The sequence below is a fragment of the Doryrhamphus excisus genome, linkage group LG2, assembly GCF_037039965.1.
Source record: "Doryrhamphus excisus strain RoL-2023G ecotype Guam linkage group LG2, RoL_Dexc_Guam_v1.1, whole genome shotgun sequence".
NCBI classification, from domain to species: Eukaryota; Metazoa; Chordata; class Actinopteri; order Syngnathiformes; family Syngnathidae; genus Doryrhamphus; species Doryrhamphus excisus.
Window position 1 is genome coordinate 26295704 of NC_136358.1, and position 27132 is coordinate 26322835.

Here is a 27132-nt window from a genome sequence, read left to right on the forward strand (position 1 = left end):
ATTAGGTCACCGTGAACGGGATCTGACCAAAAGACTTTGCGGTCTCTCGGAAGTTGTTCCGAAATTATAGGAAAAAACATGCACGTGGTTAAGTTCATGGGCCAAATGACAGACTTTGAAGGACGACAACTGTTTTAAGACTTCCGCAGGATGTTTTGGAATGAAGTCACGGTCTCGATTATCAGCCTGGCGATGAACTTTACTAAACCACCGAAATTGCACAATTTCAGGTGTAGTGTTTTTATGCTAGCACAGAATTTCTTATAGTACAGAGCCAGCATTGCTCTTAACCTACAATTTTCCGGGATTCTGTGCAAATAGTAATAATGCACATATAAAGCCCGTTCATAGTACAGTACACCCATTTTTTTATTGTCACATAAAAGGCATTACATTTGTTTGTAGTATTTACAAAATAGAGAGCCTGTGGATTCTACACATGTATAAAAATATGCATTACGTCTATATAAATATGTACACAATGTGCAAAACATATGGCATACAAACAAGAGGCAATGGGGGTGGATTGCGGGGGGGGAGGACCGCCTGTGCTTCATTTGACATCCCAGAATGGTCAGAACCCATGTTGCGAATGTGACCATGGCGATAAAGTGTGCAGTCAGTATGGGGAGAGTAAGGGCGATATGTAGTATTTACGGATGTGTCTAAAAGTACAGTACATGAAAGAGGAGCAGCTGTCATGACGACAGTAAAGTATGAGCTGTTGTCACTTAACTGGCCAGTGAGGCTCCCACCACCAGACCGAGTCGGCCGATATCACAAACGTCATATACAGTATCACTATAACAAAGAAAAAGCAAACCAAAGTCATTTTAGGAAACACAAAACAAAACAAATCACATTATATGTTTTAGTCAACCCGAAAATAAGTGATAAATAGGAAAAAAAAGTGATAATATATTCCAAATGCCTTTTTTGGCCATAGAGAATTCAATTTGACACCCTTATAAAACAAAGAATATGACCTCATGAGAAGATCCAATGCTGGGGTGTGTGTGCCTGGTAGAAGCAGACCAAACCTCTGAATGGAACCATGTCTTCATCTAAAGCAGTGAGTGGCAACGCCCTCTTGTGGTCATGGACTTAATAACAAAAGAGGTGATTTGTATGACGGAGTATATGCATCAAGATAGTTTGGATATGATGCAGACAATCATTATAAAAAAAGAGCACAGCCCTCTTCTTAGTGTTTGGAGCACACTGCAGCCATATTGTCCTCCCTCGTTAACCAAGGATTGGATGATACCAACGTACACAAACAGGCTGAAGCGGGGGTGGAACAGCTTAAACGTGAGAACAGCCATGCACGAGAAGACGACGAGGCAAACGCACAAAGACGGGAAGACGGTACAAAGCTCATGCAACTCTCGCGCAGCCACGCCAGCAGATTTGGACAACGATTAGACGACCTCAGCAGCCATTCTCATTTTGGACTACAGTGGAACCTCCAAATTCAAACACCACTAAGGTGGGACAGTTGGAAAACCGGTGTGATTTTCATTCATTTTCGACCGCTTTTCCTCACGAGGGTCGCGGGGGTGCTGGAGCCTATCCCAGCTGTCTTTGGGCGAGAGGCGGGGTACACCCTGGACTGGTGGCCAGCCAATCACAGGGCACATATAGACAAACAACCATTCACACTCACATTCATACCTACGGACAATTTGGAGTGGCCAATTAACCTAGCATGTTTTTGGAATGTGGGAAGAAACCGGAGTACCCAGAGAAAACCCACGCATGCACGGGGAGAACATGCAAACTCCACACAGAGATGGCCGAGGGTGGAATTGAACCCTGGTCTCCTAGCTGTGAGGTCTGCGCGCTAACCACTAGACCGCCGTGCCACCTGATGTGATTTTCTGCACAATAAAAATAACATCATAGACGGCAAACTAAACTGCGTAGACACAAGAGACATCCACAGCCGCATAGCATGCTAGCAAGCTAACTAGTTAGCCTTCAGTGTAATTTATTCTAAACTTAAAGGATTTCAAACGGAGTGAGGAAGGACGAACTACGAAAGCCAAAAACATACCACTTCCACACTGGATGGGAGGAGAACTTCTTTTCACTCTATCATGTTTTGCACGTGCCACGGGGGTGTAATATCAATCCTCAGCGTCACTTCCTGTCCACACAAACACACAAGTTATTTATGTCTTATATAATTTTTTCTTACGATATCTACTATCTTGGGTAGTATGAGTGTAAAGATGACTGTAGGGATGTTATTTCATGTCTAGAGGCTCTCATAAAGTTAAAAAGGCTCTATTTAGGAAGAAGGAATCTACTTCCTAGAAATTCACTTATCATGGTTGGGTCTGGAACCAATTAGCTGCGATAAAGGGGGGATTACTGTACCATTGTTGTCAACCTTGGAGGTTCCACTGTATTCGAGTTTCTGCAAATCATGCTTCGTCACATGGACCAACACACACACACACGCACACACACACACACACACACAGTGCAGGGATACTGCAGTGCAGTGAAGATATGGATTGATGTGCCTTGTTTAATCCACACCTAAAATGTTACGTATGAATTTGTTCCCTTTCCACAGTTAGAGAAGCTGCCACTTATTACGAGTGAAATCCGAGTTTTTTTTTGTCAACTCTGCAGAATACATTCAAAAAAACAAAGAGACTTGGTGACAAATCTCTGAAGACGATCCGGCGTCGCGGTGACTGCAATCAATCGTTTTGGTAGCAACTTGTGATATGCTGAGTTCACATTAGCCAGTTTGGAGGTGAGCGCAGCCATGCCAGACCTCTTTAGTGCATAGCTCTCACGCCACCAGAGGAGCGTCCTCCCTCGCCCTCCGCTTGTAGTCTTTCATTGGCTCGTCAGCGCGGTCGGTGACAGCTGTAAGAAGTCACATCTGATGCAGCATGTCAGCTTAGTCAGCAAAATGTGCACGATAGGATGGATTAGGCTTAATCTCTCCAGCGCAGGAAGGGGTCAATATATTTCCACAGATGTTATATTGCAGTCATCACTGGTGGTTTTAGCGATGGATATGAGCCAGGATATGGTCCATGCTACCAAAACTCAAAACTTCCTGGCCTTTTAAGCAATCATGACATCAGCCTCTGAAACAGATCCGTATTTCCAACCCTTTTTTTACCCAATGGTAATCCTACAGGTTTTCCAAGCGATGACATCATCATTTTAAGCTGTGCAAACTCCTGCTTGTAGTGAATCAGTGCACTGCCTGTCTGGAGGCTCTTACTGGGGTGTAGTGGGAATATTACTGCTGCTTTGGGTTTCTTTCTTCTCTACGTCAGGACTCGACTTCTCTTCTCCAGCTTCTTGTACTCATGCGTCAATCCCAGTGCAACTGCAGGTCATGCGAGTCCAGGAAGTCTGTAGGCATCCCAAGGGGTGTGAGAGCCCCGCCTGGACCTGGGGGCATGGTGAGGTCCAACCACTCCATGTTGTCCAGCGCTGGGTCGGACAGGCCCATGTTGAGTGAGGACGGGGGAGAGGAGGAGTCGCAGAAGGACAGGTCGGATGTGTCCATAGGCGAGTAGGGCTGTTGGTCCATTAGCTGTGCCTGCAGCTCCTCCACCAGGCCTCGGGTGCGCGGGTCTGATGCAGACGGCGTGTTGGCCAGCGTCCTCTCCAGGAAGGCCTCCAGCTGATTGTCAGTGGCCAGAGAGGAGAGGTTGGGCAGGCTGGGGTCGATGGGACTCAGCGTGGGAGGGGGGGCCACCTGGATCTGTGGAGGGTGTCTGGAGAGGGCGGTGTTGACTGGAAGAGTGGTGATGTTGGCTGTGACCGGGTGGCTCTTAGCGAGAGACACTGGAGGCTCATGCTGGATAAATGGAGTCATTTCTGAAGCAGGGTCGAATGAGGAGGGGAATAAATTACACAGCTCGTTAATGAGGACGCAACAGAGTTCATTGTTGTTGTTCATTGCAAAACAAATGTTTTCCTACATTTAAACCACTTTTATACAGAATAAGGTCATATGAAATAAGCTACTAACATCGGGCAATGTGAGGATCCTTCATGAGAAACCTCACACATGAGTGCCTCCTTACCTCCGCTCTGTATGAGAATATCAAACAAGTCATCCATCTGCTGACTGGTAGCCTGTAAAGACACCATCTTTTATTGAGAGACAATCCCTCCAACATAGTGTGTGTAAGCGTGTGTGTGTGTATGGGAATCTAACCTGTGAAACACTGTTAACATGCATGTTGCGGCTCTGTTTGACAGCCTCTTCATAGCGAGGAGGCTCTTTTGTCTTAGGAAGCTGAGAAAGCAAAGATGCAGGCTGCAGGATAAGTGTCGGTTGGGATGCAGGGGAAGACTTGACAGAGAAAAAAAAACAAGCACAAACTTAAGCATAAATTATTAATATGGTATATTTTCAAAATTTGTACTATGCTTTTCATTAAAAAAAGTAGCTGGGGGACACAATATAGAAGCAATGTTATAATGTAACTGCAGGAAAAGTGAAATAACTGCTGCTACCTTGTTGAGCGGCCCATTAGAGATGTGATTGGGTGAGGCCCGAGGAGATGCCCTGCTGTCTGGGGAGTTCCTCAAGAAACACTGGGGATTGATCTCAGGCCTTGTGTGGTTCTCCATGTCAATGGTTTTACTGCACATTGTTAAAGTCTGGAAGCATTAAGAACAAGAGCATTGCAAGTGAAACACCAATTACATTATAAAAGTACAAGAGGACAAGTACGGAGGACCTATTCTACTGATTTCTATCATCATGACATCTTGTGTGGCATGGCTAACCTGCAGCAATGAGTTGTGGTTGGCTAACTGCTGATTGGGGGATGTCTCCATCTTGGTTGTCTGCAGCTGCGGAATGGAGGCCTGGACGAGGCCTGGATTTGAGACAGTTGCCTGAAGGACAGGCTGATAGAAAAAAAAATGAAACAAGAGTTAATGGCTGTAATGAACACTGCGTTAAAAAGCAGGTTAGAGACCCATTTCCACAAAGCACTACGCCTTGGTACAGAAGCATGCTTTAGCACCCTTGCATTTGGGTAAATAAGGAGCATCCACCATGACTAGATTTGTTTTTCACACTGATGCGATGCCACATCATTTACCTAGCTAAGCTGAAATGTACTGCATGGAGGTAACAAAGCCCTAGTAACCCCCCCTCCCCGTACCTGTAAGCTAACAGTCGTGCTCGGCAGCTGGATGGTGGTTGTGTTGTTGGACAGTGACACAGGGAGCAGAATCTGAGTTCCAGACTGGCCAGTTGAGAGTAGAGTCTGAGGTTGACCAGATGTCGTTAGCAACGTCTGGGGTTGACCGAGCACCTGTGACACCCCGCCAGGATGGCTGACGAAGAACTGCTGCAGGTTTGGAGTGGTGGGTTGGGATTGTGGCTGAGTCTTGAGTTTGGGGCTTCTCTGGGACTGATGGACAGGCTGCGGGCTGGTGGTTACTTGGGCCTGGGTATGTGTGATAAGCTGAGTTTGATGCTGCCGCTGGATGGGTTTGCCAGAACAAACAGTCACGTCCTCCAACTTCACCACACTTTGCAGCGGGTTTGTGAGAGTCTGGGAGCCCAAGATTGAGTTGGGAAAGGAAGCTGGAGAGCAGTTTGACATGGCTGGTTTCTCCGGTTTTACAGGGCTCAAAGGACATGAAACTGCGGGGATGTTGGAGGCAACAGATGGAGAGTCTGTGGTACAGCTGCTCTGACTCCTCTTCTCTACCTCCAGCTGCATCTTCAGCTCCTCCACCAACTTCTGCTCCTGCTCTAGCTTCCTCATCAACTCTTCAATCTGTCGCTCCTTCTCATGGAGCCTCCTGTCCTTTTCTGGGACAGGCAAGGGAGGGAGAGGCGTGGACCCCGGCCCTGCCGGGCACAACTGTGGCTCACAATTAGCCTCTGACATGCCTACATCCTGCTGGAAAGTGAAGGGATCACTTGGAGTGGGGGAGACTGGAGGTGTGGAGCTTATGATCTCAGGGGCCACTTGCTGGGGTGGATGGACAACGGCAGGACTGGTAGCGGTGGTGATGATCTCCATGGGGATGGCGGTGAGAGTGGTCGTGGCAGGTGAGGGAATAGTGGTCAAAGCAGAGGAGCTGGGGCTATCCTGGAAAGGCTTCAGTCTTTCTATCAGATCAGTTTTAGTTCCTGACACAGGGAGGCCACGCAGCTTTAGCTCCAGCTTAAGCTCAGCCACCTAGAAAAGAAACGTGCCATTATGAAATAGAGTTGAATAGATGTTCCTAATTGATTGATGAATTGTTTGGGATTGATTGCTTGATTGCAGTTGTTGCTGCCAAGGGTGGCACAACTGGTTATTAGGTTTAGGGGGCAATCATGTTTTCAATATAATTAATTATTGGACAATGGACAACATGCGATTAATCAAGATCAAATATTTTTATTGATTGACAGCCCTTGTGTTCTTTTTTTTTAATCCTACTGACATAGACCTTTGCTTGACACTTGAATAAAACTGGGTATATTACTGTATTATAGTGAGCTTTTTTAATATTTTGGTTACCTTATTTTGCAAATATGAGGGTTACAGTATTGGAGCTAGAGTATAGCTTGATTATTTTTAATACAGCTCTTTGTTTGGCCATCATTGGATAAGTTGTGCATTGCACTTAATAGTTAAGTATATTGATGGTAGGTTATCGTTGTAGTAGCATGTACTCAATAGCTTCATATCTTTGAATAGCTTGCTATAATGCAAAGCACTCTTGCCTCATTCATGTGACTTCAAAAGTTCCTGGCAAACATGCATGCAGAAGGTACATTCCGTTGAAATGTTATCCAGATACCTTCATCTCCTCCAGGTTGGCCGGCAGGACTCCGGGCTTGCGGTTCAATAATGAGTTATTCTGCCGTGTCAGAGGCACCGGGGGTGGTGGAGGTGCAGCAGGCAATGAAACCACGATGGAGGTCGGGAGGCCGTTAGGACTGCCACTCTGGCCTTCTGTCACGGGTCTGTGGAGAGTAACATAACATCATTATATAGACAAAGAAATGGCGTCTGTTGTGTTATTCATTGTTCTATCTTTAGGCACTAAGCTGTGTGGATATCACTTTACAGTTATATACATCATGGCTGCCAGTACTCGTCCATGTCATGCATTCCACCAATCATTGTACATCTTTCTTTACCCAGGATTAACCAACATCAAACGGGAGCTAAAAGACGTTAACATTATTAGAACTAGTTTTGGCCGTGCCTGTGTAATATGAGTTATTTCTTGTGTTTAGCATATTCCATGAACATACTTGAGTGGGGCCGGTAAAATAGTCTGATAGTTGTAGTGCTGCTGTTGCTGGCTGAGGATCTGCAGTTGGAGGAACAACTGCTGTTGCTGCAGAAGTCTGGCATAGGAGGAGTCCATCTGGGACTCACAGGTCTCCGGCTTCTGGTCTGGTGGAACATACTGGTGGTACTTGAGCTTTTTCACTCTGGGCTTGGCCTCTTTGCCTTTCTTACTGCGGCTCTTCTCAGAAGGCAGCTTCTGCTGGCTTTGCTGTAGTGGGAGGAGACCCAAGTGTTTATTGTGTGATAACTAATAGGACTTTATGAGATAAAAAGGCAAACCGGTAAAGTAAAGTGATCACACATACTTTCACCAGTGTTGGGCCTGGCTTGGAGGGAGTGACTGGAGTGACTGGTTGAACAGGAGGAATGGCTGGGCGGCTTGCAGGCTGCTCACTCGGAGCAATTAGCTTTATCCTGTCTGCAGTGGATTGTACAGCAGCTGGGGGGGACTAAACAATGGAATAAAATACAGAAACATTTTGAAACTATGAACTATTCAAGGAGACACAACAGTATTAGGTTGTCCCCTGTCTGACCTTCAGGATGCTAGGAGGAAGTGCAGCTGGAGATGGGGGTTCTGGGCCTTTACCCTCCACAGGTGAGGGCATTGAGCTCTGAGATTCTTGGCTGGCGGGCTGCTCTGGGGACAGGGCATCACTACTGTCCTCATCCAAGACCTTGTGATAATTCACCTGTCCTATTCATAGTCATAAAAAACCAAATGTCACATTGAGCAATAGTTTCAGTGTACTGCCAGACTGTAGTGCTAATATTAGAGCTTTTCCATGTTGTCCAACAGGGTAGCCTTTTGTTACCATTCCTTCTCTCACCTATTATGACCTGCTTAAGGTTGGAATCCACAGGTATGATGTTCTTCTCCACAAGCTCCATGGGACCAGGTCTCTGGGCAATTTTCTCATTCAAGTTGTCAGCCAATCGGGCCCTTTTTAGCTTCATCTGGGTGGCCTGTAGTGACGGCTCAGCTCCAGTCTCTGAATGAAAGCCAAACATCTTACCATGAGTATACATAGCAGCACGCTTGGATGTTTGGCTGATACTGTTGAGTTATGTTAAGATATGGTGCTCTCGTGTAATCAGGGATGTAAATCAAGATCTGGGGTGTGAGATGTAAGAAAAATCACCATAAATATATGTAATATAACTATGTAAACTAGCTTTATCTACAGTTCATTTAGCATACATGGGGACTCCGCTTACCTTGCAAGATGTGCATCCTGACCAGTTCTGCTCTCTCTGGACGACTTCGGATCTTGTGTTTAAGAAAATTCTCCGTCTGAGGAGAGTCACAAACCAGTCAAATCTGTTTTTTGATTTGATACAATGTGCAAACACACCTTAGACCACCACTAGTTTTATTGTTTTTAGGGGTGCACCATAAATATGATGAATTATGACATACTGATGCAGAGATGACCCGTACTATGCTATAGGTGTATTAGGCTGAGCTAATCAAGCCCTACTTTTCTCCTGTTTGTGACGTGCTGTAAAGACTTGTAGTAAGTTGCCCTAAAGCCTGTGCAAAGAAAGGCCCACGGCCTGCTGTAAACATTCTCACACAATAATTTATTATGACGGTTTGAGTCATTATGGCATCAAAGGAACAATCCACCTGCACACCTCCATTAGTCATTGCCCATGAACCAGGAAATAGCCTGCTACACTAACGGATACAAACACACTTCACAGTTGTTGTTTATCAACTTTGTTCACACTTAACAGCCTTGGCAAAGGGCTGCACTCTATTGAGCAACATTCTAGATTGATATGGCCAATTAACTATGACAAATATAATGGTGGCCAAAGTCCTTTTCACAGTACGCAGCGTGTGCACCATACCCTGGCTCTCTCCAAGCTGCGAATCTGCCCATGGAAAGCAGCCGGGCTCTTCAGGGCTGCAGCAAAACACACATATCAGCTGGTTCAGTGCACACATGTCGGTACAACTGTATTCTAACTCTATTCCAGTATGAAGACACCATGCCAATCATCAGACATGTCAGTATGAGGTAAGCTCATCCCCCCACACATGACTGTGATTGATGCACAGCTGACAAATGCTGTTACTCACGTGGCATGATGCCTTGATCCACCAACTGCTCGCGAGTTCGTCTTTGCTGAAGTCTCAACTGCAGAACTGAAAAGAAAAATGGCAATCTGTAAAAATAATAAAGGTCATGAAGGTTTTAAGGTCCTGCCAGAGCATCTCAATAGGATTCAGGTCTTTGACTAGGCCACTGCAAGGTCTTCATTTGGTTTTTCTTCAATCATTCAGAGGTGGACTTGCTGGTGTGTTTTGGATCACTGTCCTGCTGCAGAACCCAAGTTGGTTTCAGCTTGAGGTCACCAACAGACAGCAGAATTTATGGTTCCATTTAATCACAGCAAGTCTTCCAGGTCCTGAAGCAGCAAAACGTCCGCAGACCATCACACTACCACCACCATATTTTACTGCCGGTATGATGTATTTTTCTGAAATGTGGAATTACTTGTACGGCAAATGTAATGGGACACACACTTTCCAGAAAGTTCTACTTTTGTCTCGTTAGACCACAGAGTATTTTCCCAAAGGTCTTGGGGATCATCAAGTGCCAACTGTTGCTTGTGAATTCCAAACTAAAATCATTGTTTTTGTTGCAAGTAAGGGTGTTCAAGGTAAAATAAATGATCAAATGCAATGAATTGTCTTGTTTTGAATGGAAGACTTCCCGCCCAGCTTGATCTGCTGTATTCTGTGTAGTAATGAGTCCTTGGCCAAAAATAAGAATGTATTTTTAGCAGAATAGAAAATTGTGACTTTGATCAGCTCTCAAGGGTGTGCCGCAGTCAGAGCGGGCCCAGCGGAATCAAGCCGTTGGTGTTCCACCCACTTTTCCAATGTTCACGTCACCTTGACTAACATTCAAAAGTGCCCTATATAGGAATGTTGTAACCTTATGTAAAGTTTGTCAAGCAGCTGCAGCTTTCACTCCTAACAAACTAACATTTATACTTTGCATAGTACGATTCGATTACTTTCCACATCTGGCAAAAATGTAAAAAATGCTATCAGTGCATGCAAAACATGCACAGACGCCAACTGCTATGAGCAGGGAGCAGGAAGCAGGGAATCAGTGTTCCATGCTGTCGATTCTGATACCAATCACATGGATTAACTTTACTTTATTTTTCTATTTATTCAAGATGAGTGAGGTAACTGAAAGGATCCCAAAAAGGTAGTTATTAAAAATAAATGTTTGGTTGGATTGTCTGTTTCTGCCTTTATTTTTGTGAAACATCTGTTTGACAAAAATCTGAATTTAATTTGTTGCATGTTTTGGGGTAATATGCCTACATGGGAAATTAACTATCAATAATTATTTGTCATTGTATAACAACATAAAGTCTGAATTCAACAGTTACAATACAAAACTACTTGTATAAAGGTATAAAGAATTCTTCAACCCTTTGGTGAGCTTCTCCAAATCAGCTGGTGAGAAAGGAGACCCCTGTGATATGAATACGCTGTGTGTTTATGTTCATTAAACAGCTAGGGGGATAACTCCAATATAAAATACAGCCAGCGACAAGACAGTCCAAGCGTGTAAACAAAGATGCAAGAATAATGGATCGGCAATAGGTGTGATAAGGGAGTGATCAAACACGCTGGTATTGATTGGCGCAGCCTGGGGCAATCTCAATATTTTGTGATGCATCAGTTTTTGTGACTGGCTGTAAAAGGTGTTTATTGGCATGCACCGATGACATGTTTTTTTAAAATGAGAAATCACCTGATTTGAGTGTCTCTGTAAATATTGCATCAAATGTTCAACAAAACATTTCAAGTTTCTGATGAAAAGCCATTACAGCCAATATTTGGCAATGTTCATGCGTCAAATGATACACAGCATGACTATCACTTCTCTGTGTGACTTGACACTGACGTAACCGTGGCCCTATTTTCTGCTACAGCAACTTCCCAGTAACTTTTTACGACTACGCTGACAAAGTATCACTCTAGCTCTTGCTGGGCATTCAGGTCTCAGACAGTGCGATGATGAAGTCAATGCGGGAGACGGGGTTCTGCGGTTGGCCAAGTGCTATGGTGGAAAAATTATGAGGTGTGTGTGTGTTCTTGCTGGAGGGGAAATGACAAAAGCCCAGATGATGAGTAGGTGCTACTACAGTTGACATTCCACAGAAAATTTCCACCACCAAGATGTTTCACTGGACTCTCCTGCAGAAATCTGCAGCCACCTTGCACAGCACTGGATACCATCCTGCTATCTCACATTTATCTGCATTCACCCGATGAACTAGACTTGTGTGTATTGCTTGAGATTAAATATTAGCTACAATGTATTATTCTTTCTCCATTTATACAGGACTTCTCTTTCCATACTGTAGCAGCAAGCATTACCAGCAATGCAATTCATCACAACACTATAAAGTGTAGTAGAGCACAAGCCTGGTGTGTAGAATAGGACAAAGCATGTTTGGCTGTCACAGTGGGGGGAAAAAAAACTGGCCTGCATGCCAAGTCTGAAATCACTGACTGAATTCTCCATTTGCAAACAAGATGTGACAAGTAAATTATTGACTATGACTCTGATTCTTCCTGCAGTCTTTCAACACATTGGCCTGCTTCACGGATCATCTGGCCAAGCATGCAAACATAGCTTAGTAACCTCACCGTTCTTGCGTTCATTCAGCGGCAGCAGGCCCTGGTTGGGCTGCAGTGACAACTCCTCCATGTCATGGGTCACTGCTTCACTCTGGGGACTGGGAACCAGCAGACACATCCCTTCGGACACAAGGTGCCCCAGGCAAGACTGGGACTCCATCTTGCTTCAGGAGAAAATTGGGGATATTGAAGGTTTCCCAGGGAAGTTGCAGGGACGCAGCCTGCAGTCCTTTAGGTTGAGTGTGGCTGCTACCTGCGGAAAATGCGAGGAAAATGGGAAAGAAATTACAACACTTATATAAAGACTGAGAGTGTCTCTCAAAGAAGAGCTTGCAAAGAAGTAAGGTATTTTGTGGGTTCTTCACGAGAACATCAGAATCATTATCATCATCATCATCCTGTTGGAATGGCTACTTCACCAAACTGGCAAAAGGCTAAGGGTGGCATTTCATGGCAGCCATCTGGAAGAGCTCGGTCCAAGACCAAATTACTCATTAAAAGGAGCCAGCAGGGCCATTGCACTGAATAACCGCTGCCCATGGGAAACAACTTTCAGCTGTTCCAACAGACTTCACAATCGCGAATATGACGTAGTCATGGTGGTTTCCAACAGAGGGAACGGAAACATTTGGGGGAGCAAAACAAACTATTTAAGCTTCCCAATGGGGACTTAATAAGTAGATGACAGTCTGCTTGGTTGAAACATGAATGCTATTTATCGCTCTCCGCAGCAATCCATTCCAAGACCTGAGACCTCTTGCTAGCCTTCCTGATGTTGCTCTTGGCTACGTTCACACGGCCCCTGTCATTTCTCAGTGTAGGCACATAAGCGCCAGACACATTACATGTAGTGGACTACAGGATACAAATGAAAAGATGTGGTTACAGCACATACACAATATGGGATCATTATGGTTGAAGCCTATAGTGCTGAGTAATACGTTCAGATGCCATAAACCCTATTATTATTATATAAATTACGTATACAGTACTACATACATTATTGTTCCCCACCTTGATGATGAGCTATGATTTATAAAAAAAGATGCACATACTGAACGATCACTGTGACTGCATTAACACGGCAAAAAGAAAAAAGGAATGACAACACAAGCGCATGTGTAAAGTGAGAGAACAGAACGGAGGATGAGTCCCACTTCAAGACGCCTGAATGAAGCTCACCAACGTTCAAGGATGCAAGGAACAGAAAAAGGAATGTTTGCAGGTTGCTTGGCAGCTCTGTAACAAAGGAAGTCGCTCAATGGTACTGATTGAATACTAGAGAGCTGTTGCAACCACACTGCAGTCTGAGGGGAGAGACTCTCAGAATACAAAATCAATCATCTGTACACTCACACGTATACACAACTGAAGGGCTCTTCAGCAAATGTGCCAAGATTATATAATGCATAACTGGATTTGGTTTGGATTGATAAATCAATTTACCGGCACTCTGGGCTGTTTCATGTTATTGTAAAACACATTTTTCACGTAGGATATCCCACTCACCACCGCATCCTGTTGCCAGAGTAAAAACAAAGGTAACTGCAATGTTTTCTCTTAGATGAAGGGCTAAAAAACTGAAATGACAAAAGGCCAGTTTGACGGGAAAGTGCAAAATAATAGGCTAGAAAAAGGTGTTAGGTGACAGAAAGTGGGCCTTAAGGCTGACAAAGCGGTGCAGAACAAACACCAGCACTTCTCTGGGACAATTAAATAACTGATGTAAACAGGCGCATTGTTCTTTAAACAGCACTGCCAAGTCCAATGGGTTTCACTGCAGGTCCATATATACTTTAGACACATATATGAAACATACTAGTGATATTATTGCAAACTACAGCAAACATTCGTACAGATGTTCCTGGTTAACCGTGTGTTAACCACATTAGACAGGCATTAGGTTCATCGATCAATAAGATCCAATGCAAGTGTTTTATTAGAAGTACTTGTGTCTGTCTGTCGGCCAGATGACACCATGGCCATGACTTTTTTCCGTCACTTCTTTTTGTGGTTGTGGGTTAGGCTCGCTGTCTATGAGCTTTCTCCAAAAATAATGATTTGTCACTCGTCGCTTTTTTGAAAATCAAGAACGGTCTGAATACTACTAATTGATCGAAAATAAATTCCACAAAATCCCCATACTTCTTAGCAAGCAATTCATTATTATGCCCATTCCCAAACATGGCTTCAAACACACAGAAATCAGTTATTGGAGTGATAAGTGGGATTTTTTTTTTTGTCATGAATGAATTATAAAAGTTCAATTCCTAATAAAAACAACACCATCTTGTATGTGGCAAGGCAAAAGAAAATAAACAACTAAATACTTCACATTCTTATCTATTTTGAACAAACCAAACAAAAAGCTGTTCCTTCCACGAGGAAGCAGAACATTCAGTGTCCCACAGTCTTGGTGCAATAACAAGAGGAGGGCAAAGGGTCAGTTTACAAATAGCAATAGCTGTGGCGACTTCCACTGATAAAGTACCTAAAAACCCGAGTGCCTCTGCTTGTGAGCACACAACCTGAAGTGACACAAGGTAAGTCTTAGTTTCAAGGCTTTTTCTGCAGTAAGCATTACGGTGGTCTGGTTCTTCTTAAAAAAATATTTTTTTTAAAGACTGCAAACAGAATAATGTTGATTTTAAAAATGAAAGGACCCAATAGTACACAGTACATCCATCCATTTTATATACAACTTGTCCTCAGGGGTGAGCTGGAGTTCATTTAAAGTCTCCAATTATCCTACGTGCATGTTTTTTATGGTGATGTGGGGGGAATCCGGAGTACCTGAGGGAATATATGGACGCACAAAGTGCACACACACTGCACAAAAGCACATGCATGAAAATCCCTTTGCGCCACAATTCCGTTTGAGTCTGCAGTTTAGGGCCCTAAATAGCTCAGATATGGTCCAAGAAAAATGTCTGCTTTTATCCAGAGATAAGACAGTGGTGATGTCATCCTTGGTCTCACTGAGCAGAGGCAGAGGTCTGCTCTCTTCTCACAGACTGACTCATGGCTCACACGTGCTTCCTTCCTGGCTGCCTTTGTGCACTAAGACAGTAGCTAAAGAATGGACAAAGGACAAAAAACATGACCAGATGCCACCATTCATCGGATGGCAAATATGAAAAAATGGCATTAGGCGTAACTTGATTGATGGTGCATGTTATGAACTGTTTTGGTGCTTATCATTAAAGGAAAACTGGGGGCGAGGGGATTTTGCCTATGATCCACAATCCTCATGCGAGACATGAACACCCGTCTTTCTCTTTTCTGTGTGTTCTAAAGATATAAAAACAGCTAGAATGTTGAAATGTTGAATTTACATAATGTGACCTGCATATTAACCAAGCAACAGCAACATTTATTATTATTGCGATTAACTTTGTAAAACTTTATTAAAGAAACACTTAAAAGAAGGAAATGTTTGTTACAACTTACATCATGTTTTGATTACTCTGGAATTTATTATTGATATTTGTATTTTTTACGATGTGAAAAAAGGTTGCAAAATTAAGTCCATTGAGAGCTAACTAAAAGACAAGGCACATTTAGAGTTATTTCACGCTTTATATTATGTACATAATTCCACCTATGTTCTTTCATGGTTTTGACGCCTTCAGTGACAATCTACAATGTAAATGGCCATTAAAGGAAAGAAAACGCATCGTGTCCAAACTTTTGGTCTGTACTGTATGAGGAAAGCCTGTTATTAACAGATCTTTGTAACACTATATGAGGTGGCTGACATATGAAAAACACAGGGAGGCAAGGATGATGACTTTACCATCCACCCATATGCATAATGTTTATATTAATGCACATTTCTCAGCATGTGGCTTCCACCTCCTGGCTGGGTGTATGACTCAAGCAGACCTGACTGGAATTGCTGAGGCACCACTTCATTTATTTTCACGCCATCAACTGGAAGGCGACTCACACTAGTCCATCCCTCATGGAATTGGGCGAGAGTTCTTTTGTCCCAATGCTTCTGTGTTGTTGGATGACTGTAATTTCCAGTTGTTATGATTATTTCTTTGACGCAAGATGGCAGCTGTCATTAAATTACTTGCGAGAGGAGTGATTACATTCCCTAAAAAACATATTTTGCATAGAAACGTAATCACAGGTGAGCGAGAGTGCTGTGGGGTGTAAATTTGCCTTTATTTCTATTATGAAAAGTGTCGGTTATCATTCAAGAACTATGACTCAGCTATGTTGCCAGAAGGTAGTGATTTGGGTCGGTTCTCAAATTCCAAACTATTTAAAGTGACACAACATCAACAAAATATTGCACAAAAAAATATTAATTAAAATGTGCTAACCCTAGGTGTGCCCGAACTGCGTGATTAAGCTGCCGAACAGGCCAGGCTGAAGAAAAAAAAACACGTGGAATCTCACAATACCTTGTCAACTGTAGTTGTTGTTTTCGGGACTGGCCAAAATTCACAATTGGTGAATGTGTTTTAATGTGGACAGATTATTTTTTTTTAACTCTTGGGCATATTCAGCACCACACATTTTGAGCAAGCACGTGTGGCTTTAACAGAAAAAAACACACGGGTAAATAACCAGACCTGCTCGTTCACTTCAGCGAGCCGGATGGAGGAAGTGGATCGTTCGCGAAAGACCCATTGCAGCAGCCACAACATTAGATGGTACAGACACAAAGATACAAAAGAGTTGCAGCTTTAGTTGAGTATAACTGCACAAGAGGAGCCGAATATTAAAACCTTACGATGACGTTATGCAGTTCTACACCAATGAAAAGCGTGCATTCGTTAGATTTGGCAGTGAATCGTACCGTGGAAGTGTCCCCTATGTTGTGGCCCGTAATTGAATATTACATACAGAATATGGATGGATAAATGACATTAATGCACGAAGGAGTCAAGCTTGTATACTGGACGTTGAGCCAGCCGAAACACACGTAATTAACTATTACAAAGTTTAAACAAAAATAACATTAATTCTGTACTGTATAATTAGGTAGTATTTAGATGTATTACCCTTGTGTCATGTCAGTTGGCAAAATGTGTTTAATTGTACATGATAAGGCCGGTGGGTGTGGGACACTTGAAATCTGACAGAAATCTGACAGGTGAGTGATTTGTACACAGTGCCATTAAGTACTAAATACGCGCAGCTCGTTTCTCTGAGTAAAAAGTACTTACTCACGCATACTATGTAGACAGTTTTGCAGTTTTATCTATGTGTGCATTTAAGACGCCTCTCATTTTTGGCTAGTTAGCTTGTTAATGCGGACACAAGCTAACATGTTCAAAACAAGACAACGGCGCCATGGCTCCCACTACTTACCAAGGTAACCCCGGAAACCCCTGTACGTCCGAGATGACGTTCATGGCGATGTATCCATAATGACAACAATGTCGTCCTGTGTGATTTTGTTTTCCTCCAGGAATGAGATTGAAGTTTATTTGGCGGAGTAAAATGGCTGCGACTGCTCTGTGGGATCTGATGCAGAGTGACGTCATGACGTAGCCGGACAGGAAGGGTGTTTGGGGGCGTGGTTGGCGTGAGAGTGCACTTCCTCACTTCCACTTAGCATTGTTAGTGCGTAAGTGCGTTGACACAGAGAAGTGCGATAGAAGACAATGCACCGCCAGTACACTGATGAACGTGTCCTAAGTAGTTAAGTGCGCCTCGATGGACTCTAACCACCCTCGATCATCGCCATCTTGGCAACGTGACGGGAGAGCAGGGACTAAATCTAGCGTTGTTTTCTTCTGTGGAAGATGGAATAATATATTCAGATTTTGTTCAGTTGGGATAAAACCTGTGGTTTTCTAACTAAATTTTTGGTAGTATTCTCATCATTATGGTGGTTTCGTGAATATTTGTGTATTATTGAATTAAAAAAATGTATGTATACTTTACTATAACTATTATACAATATATATTTGTATTTATCATGCATAGATTAACATAGATCACAGTTGTTCAAAGTATTGGCCCTCGGCATATTGTTAAAAATAAAATGTACAGTATTTACAATTAATGTTATACATTAATTTTTTTATTATTTATAACCCAAAGCTAAACTGTAGTTGTTTTGTTCAGATATCTTATCATATACTGGATTACATACATGCATTTAAAATAATCTACAATTATTTAAGACAAATCAACTCTTGTGCCAAATATTGAATTCAAAGCCAAAATAGATTGCTCATTAAATTTCACATAGCTCATTTACATTAAAATTTATCTGTAATTTGGTGTCAATAAACTATTTTGGGTGCATACAGTAAGTTAATATTAAAACCACACTGCAAATGTAAAAAAATAGCATATTTATTTTGAAGAAATCAATTTCTCAATATAAAAATAATCCAAATTTGTAACATGTATTCATAATGACTTCACTTCCATGACTCCCATTGGACAAAAGCATTCTTTACAAATGTCCCCACTGAGGGACGAATAAAGGCATATCTTAATCTTAGGCATATCTGTATAGTTACTACATAAGATGTAAAATCATCCTGTGATAAAAAAGGAGTGGCCTTTATTTGATCCGGTGTGCCGGAGCTTGAACACCTGCAACATTATGCAGGAACTCATAGAGTAACTTAGCATTGTTTGCATTCCCAAGTATATCTGCTAGCTTATCCTGGCTGAGTTTGGCTAGATCAGCCAGGCTGTCAGCGTTTCTCATAAGAGCTTGAAGGTTTTTGGTGCTGACCCCCGGCATCTTGAGCAGGAAGTCATAAGGCCCGGCGTTGTAGAGCTCTGCAGATTCCGCCACCGTGTCTGATTCGGCCGTGACCGCTTGAGCCGCAGCGGCGTCTGGTTCCGAACGACCTCGCTTCAGCTCCAAAAAGAGCTCAGCCGTGGCGTGCGGGGAGGGACACCACAGAATGCGAAGGCGTGGGAAATGCAACGTGAGTAAGGTGAGTTTGGACGAAACATCATTTGACGATATCTCGTGGCGGAAATCGGACCGGGCCACTAAGGAAAAGGGTTTCGCTGGGTCAAACTCGATGAGCAGCACTGGTTTTCTGTAATAGCGGCTCATGGAGAGGCACTGGGTATACAGGCGACCGCTCTGCAGTGAGCCGATGAGATCACTGACGCTTTTGCGCTCCACACATATCTCCGGCGTCAGGATGTAGTCACCGACTTCTAAAGTGACGGGCTCAATGTCCAGGCCACTGCGATGAAGCAGGGAGGGAAGTTCGCTACGGAACTCACGCATGTCTACAATGACCCGCGAGGGCTCTTTGGGCTGGTCCTGACCTCCTGAATAAACACAAATACCCATCAAGACAAAATCTGACATTATAGGCATATAAAAAAACTTACCTGCTTTGCGAGTGTTAGTGGTGGCATTGGCAGGCTCTAAATTCCTGGCAAGGTCCAAATTGGTATCTTCTCGGCCTTCCCTCTCCTCTGGGATGACCATATTGGCTTTTTCTCTACAAAAAAGAATGGACACCCATTAGTTAGATGCTGACACCAACAGGAACACATTCAAATGAACTGTGAACATGAGTCTGACCTAATGAGGTGTTCAAAGGCTTTCTTCTCCTTGGACAGCCCAGTCAGGTACTTCTGTTCTTCCGTCGAACCCCCATAAATGAGGAAATACACTCTAGGGGACAAATGATTATTAGGCCTGTCGTGATAATCAATAAATAAATAAAAGTTCGATATATTGACATGTGCGCGCGTGATTGTTTTCCTTCTCTCTTGCTACGAAAGGCTGGATGACAAGAGGGTTCACTCCGTTCTTCTGTCTCAACACCTGGGCGTGTTGGTTCTATAGCGGGAGTGAACGGATTGAGTGAACCCTTCTGTCAGTCATTCAGTCCACCATCTTGTTTTTTCATACGTTACACCTCATTAAACGTAACCGGTGTAGGACAAAGATTCGCCTGGCAAAATTTGTCATCGTGACAGGCCTAAAAATCAAGTTATGACGGCAAAGCACAAACAATATTGATAAAAACATAACCCGATGGAGGTAATAACCTTGTTATTGACCTTCTACTCACACACCTGAGTGGTTTTCCAGGCCGACAGGCTTTGTAGATCTCCAGCTGGCGCACAAAGCTGACTTCGGCATCATAAAGCACCACAAAAGTGGGCTCCACTTCATGCAGCACCCGAGTCAGGCTGTGGGGGTCGGTGCAGCCCTTCAGGGGGTGAATGACCATCAGGGGCTCCTTCAGCACAGCGTAGTAAGCATCCGATGACAAATCTAGCTTCAGAGCCTCTTCTTCCGATGCAACTGCTGATTCTTCATCTTCTCCGGGCATGTCATCCTCACTGCTGCCCATCGCTACTGGTTCATGCGCCTGCTCTTCCCCAATCATCTGTGTCAAGGTCAGGGATGGCCTGGTCTTGGTGGCCTTTTTTTTCCGCTCCTTTTTTTTCGGCTCCTTCCCCCTGGAAAACTTTTGGTCCTTCCCCTTGGAGACGCCTTTGAGGTAGCCGTTGCCTTTTTTGTGTGCTGTCACATCAAAACCAGAGGGAGCTGATGGATCTCGCTTAGCGATGGTGCGGATGTAGAGTCTGTTCAGGAGGCGTTCGGCACCATGCCTGATGTACTGCTGCAGCTGGGCACAAGTCCTGTCGTCACTCGCGCAGATCAGCACGCGACCTAAAGGTGATTTGTTACACTGTTTTATGTTGATATTCCCAGTTCATACGATCCTATACCTCATGAAAATGATGACATAATGGCCCTTTCATGTCAGGAAATAATTGTTGTTGCACCCCGCCCCGCTTTTAGCCTTGTTTTGGCTCTGAATGAATGTTTGGATATTGTATTTTAATGCATCTTTTACTCTGTTTTTACTCAACTCTTTTTATTTCTTTTCTCTACTGTAAAGCGTCTTTGAGTACTCTGAAAAGCGCTATACAAATAAAATGTATTATTATTATTATTATTAAATGGGCTAAAACGGCAGTACAGACCAATGCGTCAACACACCCTCTCACCTTGTTCACACTGAGAGCTCTTGTTCTCCTTTTCAATCTCCTGTAAGACATCAGTCAGAGCATCCCACTTGGGACTCTTCTCAAGCACGAGCTCCCGCTTCACCCCTGAAACACACAGTCTGTTAGCAATCTCATTAGCCATCATCCAATGTCTTCTGAAGAAATATTTATGGGCTCTCTTCGCCGTCACCTGAGGTGGAGGATGGATGATTTTTCTCTGCTTCGGCACCTACTTTAAGTTTCTTCTTGTTCTCTGTGATGCGGTAAACTCGGCTCCTCGCATTCATGAACATGGTAGTACTGGAGTCCAGGAAGAGCCACCCTAAGGAGATACAAGAATGTTTCATTGATTGGAGACACATTTAAACCTGGAATTGAATGTATAAAAAAAATCAATATACGTATGACATGAGTCCAACTGTGATCCTTAGCTTCTAATGAAGATACTAGCTAACAAAATTGCAACCGAAACCAGCAACGGAGCCTGTCGATGATGCGTTTGACTCTCAAACACCTGGACCTGGGACAAATGAATCATGCGAACCAACACACACATTAACACCACCCTTTAAATTACCGGAGTTGGAGCCAAAGTTCTTTTGGCTGGAGCGGAGGGACTCGAGCAAGTTGAGGAACGTGACACAATCGTACTGGGTGAGGTAGAGCAGCAGAACCCTGAGTATTTTCAGATCCTGAACCAGTGCCTTTGTCTTTGATCCCAGCTGGTGCCACAAGGGGTCCAAGTAATGGCGGATGGTCTGCATGATTGACAAGGTGTGAAAATAAGTCGGAAAATATTCTTACATTCGCAGATTGAACCAAGATGGTAGCGACCTTGTCAAAGGCATTGCTCAGCGTGTTCTCCAAGGAGAGATCCTCAGCCTCCAGGGTGGGGTTGTAGCGTTTCAGCTCCTTCAGACAAGCGCTCATTATGTCCAGGATGGAGCTCTGGATGGCCCTCATCGCCGGCGTCAGTGACACATGGAGCTCCACCACATCTGGCTTGTGTCTGTCTAGTGATGTGTTTACTGAAGCTTGAAACCTGTTGAATGTAGAACAGAAGAGCGAAAGAAGAACGAGAGGGGGTCAGAATAGTGTGAAGGCAGAAATGCATACAGTGGGGCCTGTTGGAAAGCCCACAATGTTTGCATTTCTATCCTTTCTTTACGTTTCACTGATGTGTGCAATCCGGGATTAAGATTCCGTACTATATAACTCAATACAAAATGTCGAAAAATTTGCACAATAGGTCCCCTTTAAAAAGGACATTGTTTGACCTTCCGATTATTCGGATGCTAATTCAAGTTTTAAAATAGTAGAAATGAAAGCACTTTTACATGAAACATTTTATACTATGGTTAATTGTCATAAAAGTTGTACAATTTTGGCAGAACCTTTTAAAATGAAGTTATGTGACAGGGTATAAAGACACAACAAAGCGAACAAAAATACAAAAAATAAGTGTCGAGAGAGGCCGGAGGTCTGCTTTATTCAGGTTTCCCATGTCTTGGGTTAGGGATTCACTGACAGTTACATTTGATTACCACCACTAGAATAGTGAGTACAGTAGAAAAGACTCCAAAATAATGCAGGTCATTTACATGTCAGACATGTCATTTACTTATCGCAATCGCTCTTTCATGCACAACACAATGCAGGCCTGGCGCTCCAAAAAAAAACCTCAAATCAGCTCAGTTGGGGGTGTACATACCTGGGCCAGAGGTAGAGCTTTTTGACAAAGAGGTTCCTCATCACACGCTCCACTTGGCAGAACCCCGAGGAAAAGGCAGTGGCTTTGTCAGTGAAGGCTTTGATAAAACCTGTCTTGTTCTTCTGTCGGAATAGGCGCAGGATGAACGCTTCCTGACAGGACTCAATGATTTTGTGAGCGCGGTACACCAAGATGCCTTGACAGGAAGTGGAGAGAATGCAAAGGATATGTGCATTTGATTTCAAAAGGTAAAAGATAAGACATTACCTCTGTCAGTTACTCTATGCTGTTAAGTTAGACACAGCTTAACGTACACCTGCACAATCAAAGAGTACATACAGACACTGGGTCTTTTCACAGTAATGCTTAGATGTACACACTTGTGACGGCGATTTTGCATATTCTTCCTGTGGTTTTACCCTGGATTTTCTTAGGGTATGATTTCCTCCCACTTGCAACGCCCCAATTGCTCAAAGTCTGCTGGAATAAGCTCCTGCTCACTTGTGATTCTATGAGGACAAGCTGTTTTTGTTACTTTATTATTGTTGTTATTGTTACAAAGACTTAAGATTTGTTTTATATTAATATAAAGTATTAATTTAATTATTGCAGCACTATTCATAATACTTAAATTTGTTATTAAATTGTACATATAATAATTATTAGATAGTATATTTTCTATATATTTATTAAATATATTAATTTTAAAAATAAAATCTAATTAATATTATATAAAATAATAATATATAAATAATAATAACAATAATATAGTAATAATATATAGATAACGCTAATAACGCTAGTATCGATCATGTCCATATTTGGTTCGATCCGCAGAGCTCCATTGGCCGTGTTGAACGCACGCTTACCGGATATAAGATGGGCAGGGATACGGTCTGTCAGGAAGTCGACCACCAGGATTCTACTGGTGACAAACAGTACGCCTCCATCGGTGTAAACGTTGTATCGTTCGCTACTTTGGACCTCGCTGGTAACGGTCCTGGGCAAGTGGCTCACTCCTTCCACTCGCAGCTGCTCCGTGAAGTATTCCTGATGGAATAAAAAACGCAGTTAAAAGTATAACTTGTCGTTAATGAGCCCGTTGCCGACCTGTTCAGGTGTGGTTGTGTTGAGCAGCAGAACCAGGCTGCCCTGTTCCGAGTACACCCGCATGAACTGCAGCAGGATGCGGTCTATTCCCATCCCTTCCGCCACCACTAGCAGTCCGTCGCTGCCCAACAAACTCAGGAACATTTCGGTCTCAAATTCCAGCAGAGGACCCGCCATGGTGGAAGCAGAGACACGAATTGCCAGAGTCAGCTAAAAACAGTACAAAACATAACAAAAACTAGCTATTATCTACAGCAAGATGGCGCCTGTTGTTTTGACGAAACACTTCCGGTCACGTGATGCTAAAAGAGCAAGAAAGGGGAATTCGAAAAAACTTCAGCACGCCATCTACTGGTGGAAAATATTTATGCAGAAGCTATACTTCTATGCTGTAACATGTAGTTTTTAGTGATCTGAAATAGAAATAATAGAATCTAAAAACATCGAACATATTCAACCCAGCAAATGACATTTTGGTTTATAATATTTAAGTTATGTTATTTCTGCTTTTTATTCATTTTCTTTTAGTCATTTTAAAATGTATTTTAACTTTCTTGTAAATGTATTATTTTTAAACCACTTTTGACTGTATTGTACATTTTTCCACAATCTAATTTTCCATCCTTAACCTTAATTTGTTTTGCTTGTTTCTCATAATATAGCGACTCTTGTTCGTTAACATTTTTAGAACATGCCGTGGTCTGCAAATGGCCCCCGGGCCGCACTTTGGGCACCCCTGCCTAATGTGGTTTTTGGGACCTTCAGGAGCAGTTGATGAGATGACCTGGGAGAACTTCTCTTTGTGTGTAAAGTAAGAAAAGTACAAATCTCCAGTATTTTGGGTTCCTGATACGCTAATTGATTCTCCCAGTTGTAGCACTTGCAAAAAAAAAAAAAGTACCCAGAAAATGAAAAGCAGCTGAAATTGTGTGAAAAGTGTAGATCTACTCCACAAATGCAGAGTGAGCTCCGGCATGTGGTTTTAGCCACAATGCAGACATATCTCTGGGCGGATTATCGCTCTAAGGCGCTGACAATGACAGCGCTGTAATTGACTTGCATGAGAATGTCAGCGAATGTGGATCCGTGTGGTGGCGGCCCACCTTCTTGCCAGCTTCGCCGCCAGCATGATGGTGCAGACAAACAACCGTCTGGCGGTGGAAAAAAAAAAAAGGCAGTCGCTTCGGTTTGTTCCATTAACGCTATCTTACTTTTCTGTTTTATCAACTCGCCCTTGACAGGACAAAGCAAAGTGTTGGAACTCCACAGGGTATTTGAACACTAAAAAGTTGCCACCATAAATTCAAGTGACTTTAATCCCATAGATGATTTATATCTGGAGGTCATTAGGATTTGAAGTCAGTGGATAAAGTAACAATTGTTCGAAACATAGTAATTGGTACTGTAGTACCCCACCTTTCCTTGAAGGAGCAGCTATAAAGTGCAAATTGTTACTGTCCTTCCATAGAGAGGAAAAGCCAGCCCCATGCAGCTCAAAATGTATGTCACACATTAAGTGAAATGCATGAAATATATATTTATGCTCCGCTGAATTAATGAATTGACTGTCAAGATGGCAGATTTCATATCCAAGCTCAACAGAAAACTTTTACAACAAAGTAGCAGAACTTTTCCTGGAGAAGGACAGGGTAATATGTTTAGAAAATATACATTAATTGGTACCTTGCTTAGTTTTTTGGTTAACATTCAAAATGTATGCTAAAATTTTGTATCCTAACATCTTGGAGCACGCGGCCAAGACAATATCAGCAGCCAGTAAGGAACGTACGTGTAAGGCATCCAGAATCAAGTGGCCAAACAATTTTGAAGTTGAAGATGGCGTCTGAGTTGCCAATCTCCCCAGGATGTATGGTACAGGAAGCCCTCATCAACAATAAGTACCATCTACATGTCTATACAATGTGTTTTGTGTTAAAATTGTTTGGTGTCGGAATAGATTAGAGCAGGGGTCTCAAACTCAATTTACCTGGGGGCCACCGGAGCTAGGTTCTGGGTGAAGCCGGGCCGCATCAGGTTTTAAAAAAAAAAACTCAAAACGAATTTATTAAAACTGGAAAAAAAAATCAATAAAAAAAAAACTATCTTCAATGCTTTTGCTTCTGCTATACCCTACACTTTTTCAGTACTTTGGTTCCGGTTTTCCACACCAAAATATCTGATAAAACATTCTACTGTTCTCAAATATCTTAATTTTTATTTTTCTATACACAAAATAAAATAAAAAAATAAACAAATTAAGAATAAAGACAATAAATCAATCAATCAGTAATAAATAAGTAAAATAATAATAAAACAGCAAATAAGAAAAACGTAAGAAACCACATACACTTTAACATGAACATTAATGAAACTTAATAATTTGACCCAATTAGCAAGTTAGCATCGTACTCAGTTCCATCTGGGAGCAGCGTCGTAACTTTAACAACATTTTCCGTTTTATTCCAAATCATTTCCTGCATTTATTTGTACCCAGCGTCATAAGCCTTTAGCTTCATTGCTAATCCAAAGCAAAACAGGGCGGGGTAACAGGGGTAGGGTAACAGTATGGGCGGGGCAAAATCATGTTAATTGTGTTAAGCTGTCATTTCAACATTAAACTTTGGTATCAAGGTGGGGACCACAAACTAGCGTCTCGCGGGCCGCATTTGGCCCATGGGCCGCGAGTTTGAGACCCCTGGATTAGAGTCTGTTTTTGGTTTTAGTCGGAAACAGTGGAATAGTGGAAACAAACCTTTGACCAAAAGTGAATTATTATCTTGTTGTTCTTGTTATCCTCTTAATGAGCAACCTGTGTAAACATAAAAAAAAAAACCTCCTAAGGAGTCGGCGCCTCGCCAGCCATGAACTTCACCGCATGGCACCGGACCCATGGTGGTACCAGAAAAGATAATCAGCCAGTACTAATTGAATTCAAGCATCCGGAGCATCCGGTGACTAATTGCAGCACGGCGTATTTTAGAGCAGAGGCCATTATTTCAGTCATGTGTAATAACGACATCATTTCACGATCCATCCATCCGTTTTTTACGGATGCGGTGTCGTGGGTATGATGGTATGATGGAGCCTGGAGGAAACCCACGCAAGCACGAGAACATGCTCCAACTCCACAACGAGAAGCCAAAGCAGAACCTCATTTCAAGATATTAAACATAACATTATATATATTTCCCATACAAATATTTGTGCATAACTTTCCAAATAGACCATGAACATGTAAATAAAATAAAATAAGAACATAAATATACCGCTGTGGGGATTGATTCCCATTCATGACACACGTTAAGGAGCAACCAGGGGATATTTCAGTAGATGGAAGCAGCAATCCTTTG

General features: G+C 42.8%; 2 protein-coding genes across 3 annotated transcripts; both read right to left on the reverse strand.

Annotated features, from left to right (window-relative positions):
* Positions 1-1020: 1020 nt before the first annotated feature.
* mrtfba (myocardin related transcription factor Ba) lies at positions 1021-17487 on the reverse strand. Of its 2 annotated transcripts, none has more exons than XM_058061306.2 (16): positions 17314-17487; positions 11995-12238; positions 9394-9459; positions 9162-9217; positions 8523-8598; positions 8135-8296; positions 7841-8001; positions 7610-7753; positions 7265-7512; positions 6805-6970; positions 5163-6194; positions 4780-4902; positions 4504-4650; positions 4202-4282; positions 4068-4119; positions 1021-3858 (listed from the first exon to the last, which is right to left on the reverse strand). In XM_058061306.2, the coding sequence occupies exons 2-16, from the start codon at positions 12143-12145 to the stop codon at positions 3347-3349; spliced, it is 3177 nt and encodes a 1058-aa protein (XP_057917289.2). In that variant the 5' UTR covers positions 12146-12238; positions 17314-17487; the 3' UTR covers positions 1021-3346. The 2 variants fall into 2 exon arrangements, with proteins under 2 accessions (XP_057917289.2, XP_057917287.2); XM_058061304.2 differs by having other exon boundaries at positions 4202-4339.
* A 984-nt stretch (positions 17488-18471) lies between these two features.
* On the reverse strand, positions 18472-24229 carry ercc4 (excision repair cross-complementation group 4). Its single transcript, XM_058061309.2, has 11 exons — positions 23783-24229; positions 23542-23722; positions 22673-22868; positions 21796-22003; positions 21539-21719; positions 21152-21283; positions 20962-21066; positions 20017-20620; positions 19517-19609; positions 19321-19433; positions 18472-19257 (listed from the first exon to the last, which is right to left on the reverse strand). Exons 1-11 carry the CDS (start codon positions 23957-23959, stop codon positions 18524-18526), a joined length of 2724 nt encoding a protein of 907 aa, XP_057917292.2. The 5' UTR covers positions 23960-24229; the 3' UTR covers positions 18472-18523.
* Between the last annotated feature and the right edge of the window lie 2903 nt (positions 24230-27132).